A 16,064-nucleotide genomic window follows, 5' to 3' on the forward strand; every position below is an offset into this window, starting at 1 on the left:
AAAAGAAAAAAAAAAGTACTAATTGAAGATGACCTAGTAAAAATCTTCAAGGTAAGACAGAACATCTATAGAACTATCCTAGTCACACAGTACCACAGTCACTTTACAAAGTTGGAGAGGGTGAGTAGAGGGAGTAATAATGAGTTTACTTCCGATCCTTTTTCTCAAATTTACATCAAGACCAGTGAATAGTGTACATGGCATTGTAAAAAGCAGAGACGCCATTGGCAGCTCACTGCTAAAGGTGAAAAAACAAAGTAGAGCAAACAGCCCTCTAGCAGAGCTGCTACAGATCAACAAGTATCCTTGGGTTCCCTGGGTAGATAAAGGGCCACAAAATAATGGGGATATTGTTCAAAGTGGATGTCTTTCATAATGGATTTTCTATCCATCAGTATTTCCAACTGCAAAATTTTGCATACTTGATGCTGGCACTGGACAACTCTAGGATGGATGAATGAAGATTGATTAGAGAATGGGAGAAGAGATGTGAAAACGCTTACTTTCCTACATTTTAATTCCCTATACCTTCTATTTTGCTGACCCATAAATAAATAATCCGTACTAATGTTATTAAATAAATTTTGCTGTCTCAGGGTCAATTTTAGATATCAATTGCATGGCCTGTGAAATGCATTTGAGGACAGTTTGGTCCAGTCTGGAATACTGGTGGCCTTTAAGTTTGATCTAAACCAAAATTATTATTTCTGCTAGGAACATAGAAAAAGCTGGCATAAAGAAAAAGCTGTGACATGAAGCATTTGTTTGGATCAAGTACAACTTACTCCTGTCTTCTGTATCCTCAAGTGTGATTTTCAGAAATAATCAAAACAAAAGTGACAAAACCCAAAAACCACAATGAGCAAACAGCAGCTTTTAAGTGCTGTGGGAACAGAGACATTTGTTTAAGTAACCACTGTTTAAAAAATGCATACATAGTAACACCAAAATAAACAGCTTGCAATGTTGTTTATTTTAAGATACACAATAGTAATGTAAAGTGCTGCATGCAGTGAATTCAGGGTGTACTAACATTATTTACAGTTCTGAAGAGCAGTAGGAAAACTCAGCTCAATGCCAGAATACTCCCTGTTCAGATGAGAGCAAAGGTCAGGACTCACTGTCTTTGCAGCTAGGAGTATTTCAACATGTAGCCAGGGAAAGCTAATTCTCTCTTTTCTTGTGCAGGTAACTTCTGAACTGTGCATCAAAATCCTACAAAAGACACTATGTGCCAATGTCATCCTTAAAATGGATATAGAAGCCCATTCCTAGGAAGGATAATTAAGAGAGAGAAAAAGAGATCTATGCCCGAACACTCCTTTTAAAAAAATGCTCCAAACAGGCCTTACTCACTAGGCTGTGTTGAGCCAAAAAAAAAATAAAGGCCATATTTTAATGTGCAAAACAAGCTCATTTGATCTAGAAGTCATTGAGACAAAAGTTGAACTCCATTGATAGGTTATTAGGAAGTAGTGTTCAAAAGCAAAATTTCATTTTAAATTTAAAATATAATCTCTTTCCTTCTGATGTTTTCGAGTAAAGCTGTGTGTGAAATTCAGCTGTTTGAGTCAGCAGTCACTCAGTCAATATTTTCTTGGGGTCATTCTGCCTCTCTGAGGGCCCAAGCTTTGCTTTGAATCTTGGAGTCAAATTGCCATATAATCTCTAAATTAAAAACAGGTGAAAAGGCCATGTTTCACCTGTTTTGGCATTGGAATTTCTGTGTAAATCCATAATCAGCCTTATTTTGCATGAAATTTGCATTGGAACCATGCCCTTAAAAATCCATGTGGATTTTGAATACGCAAACAACCTTTGGTATTTGGGTTTCCTTTTTCATAGAGCTAGTATTGGAACAGACTTCAGAAAAATTTGAGACCACTAAAGTTGGTAAGAGTTGATTTCAGACCTGTACCTTCCCCATATATTTGTGACCATCAGTGAAACCTCACGAACTGTGAATGGAGAGCAGCATCCATATCATTAAACAGTCTCTCTCTCCGAGTGTCTGAAAAGAAGGTGTTTCTAACATAAAGTCCTCAACTCGAACTTGCTTCTTTTGCTGGTCTGACAGAGCCCAAACTCACTGATCTTCAGTGCCTACTCTGACTCCCAGCTATTTACTCAGGCTTTGGCCTGAAGGGATGGTAATTAAATATTCCTATTAAGCTTAAGCTTAATAGGAATAAGCTTAATCTTTCATTTTGGGTCCCAAACCCATTTTCCATTTGACTTTGTCAGTTAATTTTATAATATTCTCTACTGACAGCTAAATGAAGTTTCATTTAAAAATAAATAAATAAATAAATAAATAATTTGAAGGAAGCCAAAACTGGGGAGTTTTCCTTCTAAGATGTTTTCCTTCTAAGAAAAAAGTTCTAATTTCAAGATATTTTTCAATTTTTAAACATTAATAAGAAAACAGAAATATGAGAAATGCTTCAGGCAACACTGTTTTAGTGTAACCCTAGGAACACAAGACGTTTCACAGCAGTAGTTCTTCAAATGCTGTTTGGAGTCTAGTTTTAAAAGTGCTAAGCAAAGGCACTTCCACAGATTATTCTACAATCTTAACAACTTTTTTGGGGGGTTGCTGAATTCAATCATTTCTGCAAGGCACTCTGTTCCCCCTAAGTAATTTCTTTTCCTTTCTTTTCACAGTCTTTGCTTATTCACCGATTCAGTATGCACATTTTGTGTCTATGTCTAGATCTATCATTTTGGGATGGATGCGGAGAGCACTGAAAATAACAATACAGCTCATATTTCTCTCATCTTCTCTCAGTCTCTGCTACACTTTTGAGGGAATAAGGGCCCTGATAGTCCAGGCTCTCCAAACATCCTTCTATATCTTTCTTAGATTCTCACCAGACTGGCCTCAGGCTAGTTTCATAATCATCAAGAAAAAAACAGTCCTGATGTTCAGCATGAGATCATAACACAGTGATCTCACTCTGAACATTACCTTTCACTACAGCAGCTCTATTGACTTCTTTGCTTAGAACAGTTTGAATTTCCCACCAGCTCAGTTGTGTGATATTTGGCCTCTTTTAGGCTAGATACCTCTCCACAGAGTAAGCCTACAGGGCACTGAGTGGAAAGCTCATGAGCCCTGAGGCCTTGTTTGAAAGAGTTTTCAGCCTCAGCAAGAAGTTTGCCGCAGCACTTGTTCAGGAGGCAGCAGAGCGTGTTACAGCATTATCAAGTTGGAGAGTACACTATCATGCATTTTCAGCTAGGGCTTTGAGTAGGGTTCAGATCCCAGAAGCCAAACTTGGGATTGTTTATCAGTTTTAGAGTTATGTTTATTCGTACCAATGCTGGCAAAGAACCACCATCTTGTTTGTAGAAATTTTATTTTCTTGCTGGACATGCTATTTTGCATGGGCTCATATGGGGTTTAATCTCCTTTACAAGCATTTCTCTCTAAACGGACAGGGTTTGAAGAAAAGAAAAAAAAAAAAAAAGAGGGAAGGGTTTTTTTTCTTTGAAGTTTGTTTGCATCTAAGAGCATTGTGGGATAAAAGTTCAGGTTTCACAGAGCCAGGACAGCTAAGATTAATTATAGCAGTGAATTGTCTGCAAGTGCCTAGGACAGATATGCACTACGTAGCAGGATTTTTCTGGTCTGAGAAGTGTTTGCTTGGCATTTAATGGCCACCATACAATGCACGCATACAAAGTAGGCTGTTGAAAATTGAGATGTAAGTAGGCATAGGATGGGGAACAATGTGTGCTTCTTAGAATTGTCCTAAAACTCTGCAGCTCATCCCACCATTCACAGAGATGTTCATACCACCTTAGAAAACACCTCTCTTTCCTAAGAGATGTTATCTCATGCAGTAAAACGTCAATGTGGAACTGGAAGAAACAGCATTGAAAAGAGACATACCAAGTAGCATAACTCTTGAAATAGTCTACCAAAACAGCAAAGGAGGGTGGAAGGGAGAATTACATTAAATGATTGCTCTTCCCTTTTTGTTGTTCACAACATTTACCTGTTTTTACATACATTTCAATTGAATTTCATAATTTATATCTGAAAAAGAATACTCTTTCTAGCTGAAAGTAAAGCACCCTTTAAACAATATTCATATTTTGAAGTGATCCTTCAGATTAACCAACCTTCCTTGCAGTTTAGGATTCCTATGCATTCCTATACATCATTCCTTTGCTGACTGCCCCAAATATACATGTCACTTTGCTGACCACATAATGCTCCTTATTCCCATTGTTATCACACGTATCAGGACCTGTCTCACTATTCACATCCTATATCCCTGAACAGTCCATTTGGAGACTATCAAAACAGCAGTCAGCTGTCTGTGTGTGCTCCTCACATGTTAGGTGGGGAGCTTCCTAACGTGAATCAGGACTTTGCAGACCCTTTCTGTCCCCTAGGTCACCCTCCTGCTTCCCATTTCTTCATTCAAGCACAAGAGGGATGCACAAGGGGGAAGCACCTGGGTGAATGGAAGGAGGTAGCAGCAGATCAGGACTGTCTGGAAAGCTGCCAAAATCCTATTTCACTTCAGGAAATTCCCTGGGCTGTTGAAGAGGGGAATATCCAGTAGTGACTTGAAGAACAAAGATGCATTTGTTAATACCATTGTACTCCCTTTATTCTGACTCTTGCCCCTGGGCCAGCAGTTTATGTTCGAGGTTCTTTCTCTTGCTACTTGCTGGGAAAGATATTTGATACCATTTGCATGCAATAATCACCACTTCAGGTCACCAGCAAGGAAAGAACCTGATAAACAAAAATAACCCAAGCCTGAGCCACTTGAGTAAGAGTAGCTTGCAGCAATCATGTGCTGTCATCTTCAGTGTAGACCGGGAAGAATATAGCACTCTTAACTTTATATTAAATGCTCCCTTGTAAAGGGAAATTTATCCCAAACAATTATAGTCTACCAAAGTTTGAGTGTTTGTACAAGTATTGAATGACTATCACACTAGTTCAGCAGCATGATAAAACCATAACAGAAGTGCAGGCCTCTGTAATTCAGCCGATGCTAGGTATAAGATGTAGGTTTCATGCGGAGTTTTTCATCTGTAAGTACCAAAAGCACTCTGAAAAGCAGTCTCCATCATTATGCTGTGTTGTGTACACAAGGAAACTGAGGCATGGTATCTTGCTATGGTCACAGCTAGAAACAAGACAGAAATTTCCCCACACTTGTCTGAGCTGGATTACGCTAAAGAATGCTGGAAACAGCAGTGAAAGTTCAGCTACAAGACAGAATGTTACAAATAACAGCACTGAGCGCTCAGGAGATGTGTCTTATCATAAAACAGGAGATCCTTGAAAGACTTGTTAAGTAGAACTGGGGGACAAAATGGCTATAATATTTAACACTTCAGAAGGCACAAAATTGTGTTTATTTGTCTGTTTGTCACCCGTTACAACTTCACTGTTTCATGTCCATGTTTTGCAGCTTTTTCAAAGGGATCAGAGTTGTGCTGGAATTAATGGAAATGGGATTGAAAGGTACACACTGTTAGGGACTATCTGTGAATTATCTGCAAATATTTGAACACAGAAAAATTTAACCTTCATTTTGACCTTACCTGGGAAGAAAGAGAACTGCTTTTATAAAAATCCATGTATGTTCACAGAACTTCAACTAACAATACAGATTACATTTTCTCTCTTTTTTTCTTTTTTCTTTAACTGGTGTAACAAGCCCCAAAGTAGTCTAGACTAGACCATATTCTTACAAAAAAGCTACTCCTTTTATATACTTAGTGTACACTACAAATGGGAACAGGATCTTTTCCATTACTATTTAGTTTAGTCATATACTACATCCACAGTAAATCCATTTTATAATATAAAGCTGCCACTTTGAAATATACCTCAGAACAAATAAAAGCTGGATCTAGATGACAGCCACATTTCTACAACATTAAGCAAATTAATATACACAGATTTTATTTTATTTTTTAAATAAACTAAAATATTTGCAGATTTTGACTTAGCTACTCTGATCCATTGTGCTGAGATTGTAATGGTATGTCATGAGATGTTAAACATTTTATGGACATAAGTAGTCCACAAACTGCTACAAATAAAGTACGTGTTTTGAAATGCTATCATAAAAAGGTAAAACCAAGATTAAAAAACAAACCAAAGCAAAACAAAAACTTAATGGCATTATACAGTGAGTTGACAACCTATCATCCACTATTAGAGAAAACAACTGAAATTAGTTCTGGCAGATTTGGGGCTAACAGTTAAAAATAAAAATAGCAAATGTAAAAGCATGAAAACTGTATTGCCATTATGCTTAAAGACAATAATAAATCTTTAAAGATGCCAATGATTGCTTTGGATCCTAAAAACAATTGCTGCCAATCAACTCTCAAACATGTAATGCACAGTTTTCTAAGTATTCTAGCTCAGTGTAAACTCCCCAGCACCAAAAGTAATGTTGCCTGCCATAAACTATTCTTTTCATTAGGCAACAATGAGAATTGACATCTCTATTCCTTACCAGTTTGGAAGTGTTGGCAGAAACATACTTCTTTTTACAGTAGAATTCTAATTTTACAGAAAACTTTAAAACCAATAACTCTGCTCATGGATCTTGAAAGGAAGGTCTTAAGTAAACATGTCCTGAGGCAAAACTAAAAGTCAGTATCACTTTACACAAACAACAGCAATCACTTTTCCCCTAAAATACATTTTTAATATACATATATGCATGTACACACACTACCGAGAAATTTAGGAACCATGAATTTTCTGATGACAACTCTTTTAAGTAGTGGAACTTTGAGACAAATATTCAGAAGAGTTCTCACCTATTGTTGGCCATGATCTTGATTTCCAAAGACTGCAGTGCAGAGCATTTATTAGCAAAATATTCTTGGAGTGTTTAAACACTATTTATATATGTGTATGCTTTAGCTAGATGCCCTTTTACCTTGTGAGCCTCAAAGTCTCCGTTCTATATAAATGAGCTCTTGTCACTACTTTCTTGTTTCAGTTACTTTTGTGGATTCATTACTTGGACTTTCATATTCTTTCTTCTCTTTGTTTCACTTAAATCCTGTACTGACTCCACAAAGCTTTGTAACCTGACGATAATAACCAGAAAACAACAGTGGCTGATCCTATCTTTTGCTAGGCCACGTTTTGTTCACTCGGTGGAGGCTTTTTAATCAAGCCCTCAATAAAATCACACACATGTTTTTAGTTACACTCAATTCTCAGCAATTCCCTGCTTGGAAATAGCAGGTAAAATATTACATCGCAAAGTAACATTTGTTCCTCCCATCTAGCTGCATTATCTGATGGTCTGGCAGCGGGTGACCTCACGTGCCACACCAGTGTCACTGTGGCTCCCTCCTCCCTCTGTCCTGTCACACCGCTGCTGCTTGCTGAGGGGGAGGAGGAGGCAAAACCAGGCAGGGCAGGGAAAAACGGAGAGAAGGAGGTGAAGCAGAACTAGCTAGCATCAGGCAGGGGAGTGCAAAACATGATTGTAGCAGGCCTGGAAATGGGCTGCTGGGAAGGCTGAGGAGCCCGGCTCATCCTGTAGCAGCATGGCAGGACTTCCCTGCAACCCTCAGCCTACTAAGGGCTGGGGAGAGAAGGGGAGAAAGGCCAGAAGGGAGGTGCCTTTGAAGGATTTGCAGTGCATGGATTGTTTGCTCTGTCTCTGTGTGTGTGTGAATTTCACCCTATATATAACTTGGAATCTTATTAGATAACAACTCCGTGACACTGCAAATCCAATATTTCTCAGAATGCTATTTTTGAAGCAGAAACAGGCAACATATTTTGATCTCCAAAGAAGCACAATAAAGATCTCCCTTCAAAATAAAATGAAGAGTTAAAAATGAAATGGAAACACAATAATTTACAGGCGGGCTTTCTATGCTTCTATCAGATTATTTAAATTTTGGACTGTCTCTTTAATTTGAGGAACAGCTAAAAAGGCGACAGATGGCAGACAGAATTGACTTATGTCCTCTATTCTTTTACAGAAGAAGGGGGAGTGCAGAAAGTTTGATAAAGGCAGAAGCTACAGTATGCAGGCCTCACTATAACTATCTAATAGGTCTTTTGACGGATAGGTTGGGAATATTTTGTTTTTCCTCCACAGACACGCTTTGTAACAAACCAACGGTCCTGGAGGTTGCCATGGGTGACGAGAGTGCTGACATCCAGTCCCAACTACAAATAAGCACATGACAAATGGGCCTGGAGCCCTCAGACAGCCCTGAACCTTGGTGACCCCCTAAAACGCCCAACCTCACAATACCCATGCCCAAAAAAGCATTATCGAATATATTTTTTAAACTGAAAGCTTGCAGTTAATTGAAAACACTGCCATGTAACAGAAATGCTTAGGACAGCATATACAAGTAAAAATAAATCACATAGCATTGTTATTTAATGCACTGTGACATCATTTCCTGAAATTAAACAGAGATGACACAGATTCAGACAGTCCCTGGTAAGGTTCATTTCAAACAATTCACAGATGTTTTCCTCAAGCGAGCAGAAAACAATGCTGGGTTTAAAGTGCTCCCTCTCCCCACCTCCCTCTCCCTTCTCTCCAGCCTTTTTGCTGGTACAGGGAGGTATGGCAGTTTTATAATACATGCTCCAGCAAAAATATTCTTTTTTTAATTTAATTACTCAGGCCGTTGTACTAAATAGATGGATCATTGTGTCACAAAAGCATCAATTTTTCAGAAGAAATAACAGATGTCTATGTAACAATGATTAGATTAACCACTCAGAGACAAAGCTAGCTTTTGAGGCCCACACACCCCATGACCCTGGGTTCCCTTTTCTGTAGGGGGTGGATGTAGAAATGTCAGATCTAATCTCAGATTCCATTTTTAAAACAAACAAAGCCCCACCCCCACCCTATCTCAGCCCTTTTCTTTAAAGATTATAGCCTTTAAAAGGTATATGAGTGTTCGGGCTGTTACTAAATTTGAAGCTTTGGGGCTGATTTCATAGGACTACAAATTGTCAGAGGATTACGCCTTTCGGACTGTGAGCAGAAGTAGCAGTTTGAGAAAAAAAAAAAAAATCCATTTTCATTCTATTCTGACTCTCCAGAGCATTCCTGGTGAAGCTGTACTGCATGCAGACGGGACAGGATGGGATGCCAGTGACATGAGGCAGTACTGTGCTACCACCAGCAATAACAGCACATACCAGCAGCAGCTGCCAGCTTTACTCCACTAAGCCAGCTCTGATGGTGAGCCACCAGCACAACTTTGCGTGTAAAGATCCTCAATTCCATGGTCTTGAGGACTATATTACAACTGGTCATAGGAGTTCAGCATGATTTTTCCAAAGGACTTAGAGGAAATCATTTAACATCCCCTCACAAAATTTACCTAGCTGAAAAATGAGCGCATTAATATTTTGCAGACCTGAGCAATAAGTTTCTCATTAGTACAGAATGAGAGGTCTGTCCCAAACCAGCAGGAAACTTCTCACCTGGCTGTAAACTCAGTACACAGACAGTCCTACCTAAAAAACAAACCCGGAGTAACATTGCACGTCATCTCCTCCAACTCCCTGACTACATAACACACTAAAATGGAAACAGCAGCCATGTGAACCCATATACAGGTAGTTTTGCAGGACTACCAGAAGACATCATCCCTCTCCTCAGTGTACCCTGGGAGCATACAGCAAGTTACTCTTTGGCCCCACACAAGCACTACAGTTCATCAGAATGCTTTTGCAATAGTAAGTATGCGATAGGAAGCTATATTCCTAACCTTCCCTTAAGTATTATTCCTAAAATCAGGATATGGAGGAGATATTTATGAAGGTGGAATGGTTTCAGTTGTGTTGTAAGTTTGCTCCAAAATGGCAGGATTGGGTTTGGCTGAAGACATTTGTCTCTACAATCAACTTTAATGAATACATAAAGCAGCTGCCTGTATAAAAGGCTTGGTAAGCCATTCATTAAAATATGATAGAGATACATTATATTCTCAGATACACCCACACAAATATAGAAAAAAATCTGTTTCAGTAACACTATTGATATTATTTTGTCTGGCCACTAGAATACTGCAAGTTAAAAAAAAATAAAATTAAAAATCAGGTAAATACAAAAGCTGTGATTGATTCATTTTAACATGTTCCAACAGAACTTATTCTAGTGTGACCCTAAGACACGTTAAAACAAAATCTACTATACAAGAAACTGTAAAAGGCAAGAATTTTAGCCAGGAAATTGTTGAGATCAGGCTGAAATGACTGCTAAATGTTAGAGACAGAACTTCAGCTATCAAAACAAACAAACGAACAAAAAAAAAAAAAAAAAAGCAGCCCAACGCCACTGAGTTCAGGGTTGTTATCCCAACACCATTAGTTGGGATTCTGAAAGTGTCATATAAAATGTTTATATTTTATATTTTATATGCTACCATTGGTATTCCTGGTACTTTTAGTTACAATATACCTCTTCATACAGAAACAAACAAAATAAAATTTTAACAAATAGCATCTCCCCAGGTAAGTGTCAAAAAAAAATAAATGCATCTCTGTTTAACCAGTACTGTACAAGAAGGGGAAAACTGTTGAATATAGCAAAAGTGTAGTTCTTGATACACTATGCTGCAGAGAAGGATGAACTACCAGAGGTACATGTCCAAAGAATGGTATAATTGCTTCCTTTATAACTTTGTTCTTTTCTGATTATGTACATACATTTTAAAGGTCCTCTATCCATTAAAAGGGCATGGGAGGAGGGGGGCAAGCTCTGCAAAGCTTCTGGTAAGAAATCCTAATCTCAACGTTGGTGTAAGCTGGAGGTGTCTATACATTTGAACACTTCCTGTTTTCACTTCATGATCAAATATGTTCTTTGCAGGGCAAATAGGGGAGCACTTGAGGGAGGGAAGCAGAGATGTCTAAGAGGCTAATTGAGTGTACTAAGGAGTCCTTGGCATAGAGGAAAAGGAGTCTTCCAAAGCTATGAATAAACTCTTGGCTTGGGTCAGATTTCTTGCTGTTTCTTTTCTTTAACCACCTTTGAACTCAAATAAAAACAGCCTTAATGTCAGGTTTACCTTTCTGATGTCGTAATCTTTATGTACTATTGAAAAGCTTATACTACCAGACTAGGATTTCCTCTACTTTCTTAAACACTGGATATTATCCAGAAAAAGCATACACATTTCCAACCAATTCAACCTCAGATCTTTCATCTTCTGGTACTGTTGTAATTCCAAATATAAGACAGAGCTCAATACGTGAACAAGAACCTGACAGAAGCTCTTACTCCTTGTGTTTGATTCCCAAAAACAAAAACATGCATGTGTATCCTATTTCAAGTATAATTAAAGTTACTGCAAAATAGAAGTTGTGATTGGAGATATAAGTTATTTTGAAAGACACAGCCTGTCAGATACATTTGTTCTACATAAGAGTTCAAGTGCCTGTCTCTTCAAAAAGCCACTTAGGCAAATCAATTTTTAAAATCAGTTACCTTAAGAGTTTGCAAACTGACTGAATAAAGGAAAAATAGCATTTTATTTAAAATCATAAGTAAATACAATTAGACAAAACTGAGTTTTTTGAATTTGACAGTCTAAAGGAATTTCGAGTTAAATCCACACCATAAGAGACAGACTGCCACTGCTTCTCCTTCCAGGGAAACCAGAGGTTAATGATTTTTGTCATATTGAGACTAACAGCTAACAATTGCTACAGTTGGCCTTTAGTATTTTATTTGTCCTTTTGAGGTATTCAGAATAGGTGACAATGGCTTGCAGTTGAGAACATATGTAGAGAGACCCCTGTGGCTTATGGAAAAGTTGCTCCATGCTGGTTGGGTGTTTGAAAAAAAATACAACCAGAGTTCTTTTATGTTATTCTCCTTAATGAATGCATGAATGTCAAAATGTACCAATGGCCCATTCAGGGGGCAAAGCCTAAGCAGCTCCTTCTTTAAGAACACATCCTGAGATGTAAAATACATTTGCTTAACAAACTAAAATAATGAGATAATTCAATTAGTTTCTTTAAAAAAAAAAAAAGAAAAAAAAAAAAGAAAAAAGAGAGAGAGAAAGAAAAAAGGGTACATCAAGGGATTATTGTAATACAAGAACAGGTCATACAGAACAAAGAAGGAACAAACCAATTTGAAATAAGGTTAGAGTAGTAATGAAGGAATGTACATTGAATCATGGACCACCATTGTAAAGATATTTACTTGAAACAATAAAATTGTACATCACAGATTCCCCTGTTCTGGCTCAGCCAGAGCTGCACTTTGAATGGACAAGCTAATTTGAGAAAAAGTGCAAGATCTTTAAAAGAAAGGAGTTCTCTTCCTTCTCTGCATGTGTTTATGGCAAGAATCTTTCTGAATTTACATTGCGCTGGTCAGGGGTCTCCATTATCAGTTTGCAGGTCTGAGAATTACAACACAGTAAATCTTTCAACACCTGCAAACTCATTAAAGCTTGGATGGTAAAAGGGTTGGGGCTTTTTTGTGTTCATTTAATTTGATTTTTGTGAGGTCATCCTCACCAGTGATGGCAAGTTTCCTCAATTCATGTGGAATGCAGAGGGTCAGGAGAGAGAGGACAGAAACAAGGAAAAGGGATTTCAAAAAGCCAAGAGGACCTTCCTCAGGAAAAATGAGAGTTTGTTGACTGTTTAATAAGCATGTGTTGAATGTTTTCAAGGAGGATGCAAGAAAGGAAGGCAGGGAGAAAAAACATTTTTTCACAAATTTTGTAAGAGGAAATGGAGTTAACACAGAAACATGCAGAAGAAGCTGGTTTATTTGTGGCCATGCTTTTGCTGTCTCCCTGTAAATACTCCTCTAAAGATACCCTACAGCTAAATGAAAAACCCTCCACTCACACTCCCTCGACTTCCAAATTAAAAACATTTTACAGGTTAGTAAATCTCCAGCTGAGGTGATGTAGCAAAGAACAGCTGTGAAGTAATTTTGATAATGATGAGAATAATAAGCACATGGCAAGGTTCAGGGCTTTGCTGTTGCAGCTTCAGTGCTCCTGAATAGATAAAAGTGATTAAATACTCCTGATTATCCCTGACCAATATGTAATGGATTTACAGCCCTTTCAATTAGTCAGTATTTGCTTAGGACTCATTATTTTGTCTTTGGTTAAGTAATCAGCCCAGAGACTCATGTTCTGTCTAATTCCTCTGAGCCAAGTGGGTACAGGGCACCTGACCTTTGAAATGGCCATAGCTGGGAGGCAGGAATAACCACTACTCCAGCAGAGACACTGGCTATTCCAGCTAATCCTGACCCCACAGGCCAGATCAATGCACCTTAGTTTGCTACTAATGTCCTTACATCAAAATGATGGTTTAGAAATGTGGATCTATTGCTCCCCCCTTTAGCTGTGCTGCTAGCGGAGCAGTTCAATAGTCCCTATCATAAATAAAAAGGGTACCTTGTCCCAAGATCGTTACACTGTAACCAACATCAGCTACTGGGGAAATTCATAAAACTTTGAAAGGAGAAGTGGTAGTTAATAACTGTTAGCATTTTGAGTCTTATGAAGTGAGAAACAATTTTACCATGAGAGAAAAAGGAAAATCAATTAATAATTTTACCAGTTTTCATTATTTCCTACACAAAGTAAACTACCAAGAGTGCTACCAGGTTTTCTATAGAACTGTATTTTGATTTCTAAGTGAAGCTATAATAATCAACAGAACACCAACACATCTCACCAACAATTGCAAGCAGGAGCATAGAGATAGCCCATTTAAAGTATAGCTTTTCATGATTTAATCTCTCTCCCCCAGATGTGAGTATGGACAGTATTTACCATTATGTACTTGGAGAGAAATCAAAAAAGTGTTTATTCCTTTCTGTTACACAACTGAAGAATTAGGGAAACTGTAAGCCTTCTATATTCCTCACAAAAACAACATACAACAAGTTTGCAAGCTGCTGCTTTGACTTCCCTAACATCCCACAGAATGTTAGAACACACAGATAGGGCTTCTCTCTGCCACAAACGTGTATGAAAGTCATGTAAACAGAGGGCAACAATAAACAACCCAGAAAGCAGAGCTTTGTATATGCTAAACCCCCTTTGTAACTCCCCCTTTGTAACTCCCTTAAATAGTTCAAAGCAAAAACTAGTTACTTTATATGTAGGTGTTGTTCAGCAATAAGACTTTGTACTCTCTTTATTTCTCTCTCTAGGTATGTATGTATATTTATATATACACAAATACATGTTTCTTTCAGATTTGTCATGATTCCAAGAGCCAAGAAAAAAAAAATCTAGGAAAAAAAAAAAAAGATAATTGAGCCCTAATAATGGTCCAAAAATTACGGGAACAATTGATTTCTAATAACAATGAATAAACATCATTAGGCACATGAATAGAAATCTATTTTGGTTTTGGGCACCACTTACTGTGAGATGCTGGAAAAGCCATGCTCTCATGATATTTGTTGCTACTTTGGGGAAAATGCCTCTTTTCTTCTGTCGCTTTTTGTCCTTGTCTGGGTCATCGTCATCCCCTGTACCAGGTGAGGCTACACTGTTGTCTAAACCATCCCCTATAACAAAGAGAAAAACAGGAGAAAAATAAACAACATATAGAAGCCAGAACGTATCGTTAATTACCAAGATACTAATACAGTTTTATTTTGTTCTGATAGATCAGAACACACAGTTTCTCATTATATATGAATGTTGATACAAATATGCAAAACTTAGAAACCATGTCTCTCCAAATACTAATTTTGTCTCACACATGCATATATCATTAATTCAATTATAATCGTGTGCTTGACATAGTGCAATAGCTCTTTGTCAATTATAGGATTCAATGTGGGAAAACCTGACACAAAAAAAACATTCACTGTAAATGCATCCCTATAACCATTCTGAATACGTACTATAAGTAATCAAGTTAAATGTTCTGTAGTCTATATATTTGAGGCCTTCTGCAGAGGTGGCAGTAACTGTGTCACTGTTCAGTGCACATAACACACTGTCAGATGAGCCCCTCCCCAGAAGTATCACCCCTAACACACATATATACGCATGCACACACACACATACACCTAGTATGACCCTGCATACGGCATTTGCATGACATGAAAACTTCTACATCTCTGCATCAGAGATTATTACCATTAAAAAAAAAAAAAAAGATGCACATCAAGGTAGAACTCTCACTTAATCAGAACTTTCCATCAACATCTTTCTCTTCTGTGCTTTTCCCTGGCATTAATTGTGCATTAGCAAAAATCATTTACTTTTAACAGTCATAGTTATTTTTTCTTGCCCTCCAGCAAAAATGCCTTGAAAGCCTGCCTGGAGGGCATCTAAATTATGTATCTGAAAAACTCTTCTGGCAAGGCATTGCAGGACCCCTACTTTCTTAAAATTCATACGAGCACGTCTTCCTGTTTTTGGGAAGGCATCAATCAAGAGCAGCAATATATGCCATATTCCTGCATTAATATTTGAACTAATAACTTTAAAAAAAGGAAAGAAACAAGATCCGACTTGTGGCATAATCAAATGCAAAATAAATGAAGAATACTGGGACAGCACTGAGACTTTATAGATTGCTGTGTTTTCCTTACACATCATTAGCCCGGAGCCACACGAAAGAGGAAAACAGAGAAGTGGAGAGTTTATGCTCCCTGCTGGTGTTTAAGAAGCCGAGGTCCTGGAAGGACATCTGGGAATTGTGCTGAGACGGTGGTTTTTGTAATTTAAGAATAGACATTCATTAGCAGTAAATGCCATAAATCCCATGCTAAGTAAAAACCTTGTCCAAGAAAGCCTAAAACAATAAACTCTGTGCTCAATGTAGCCTGAGCTAGACGCTCCATAGCTTCCTGAGGAATGCTATAGATTCACAAGCTAATTCCTATAGCCTCATCTAGCTCCATAGTGCTACTAAACAAAATACGTTGCAGCTACATAAAGCCCGTTTGCTTCAAAACCTGCGTTTCAGCTCCATCTTCCCTCCTGTGCCAGATCACCCTTCTTCCACTACCTCACCTCTGAAAAACCAACCCTCTCAGACCAGAGAGACAGAAAAAGCC

At 38.0% G+C, this 16,064-nt stretch overlaps 1 protein-coding gene across 1 annotated transcript in view; it reads right to left on the reverse strand.

The window, feature by feature from the left end:
• Positions 1-16,064, reverse strand: part of MEIS2 (Meis homeobox 2) — a 170,949-nt gene that overhangs the window by 105,040 nt on the left and 49,845 nt on the right. Inside the window, exon 9 of the mRNA XM_084287591.1 lies at positions 14,413-14,558. Coding sequence (XP_084143717.1) covers positions 14,413-14,558 — 146 coding nt within the window. The remainder of the gene's footprint in view (positions 1-14,412; positions 14,559-16,064) is intronic.

This window comes from Netta rufina (assembly GCF_964035555.1).
Source record: "Netta rufina genome assembly, chromosome: 5".
In the NCBI taxonomy this organism is placed as follows: domain Eukaryota; kingdom Metazoa; phylum Chordata; class Aves; order Anseriformes; family Anatidae; genus Netta; species Netta rufina.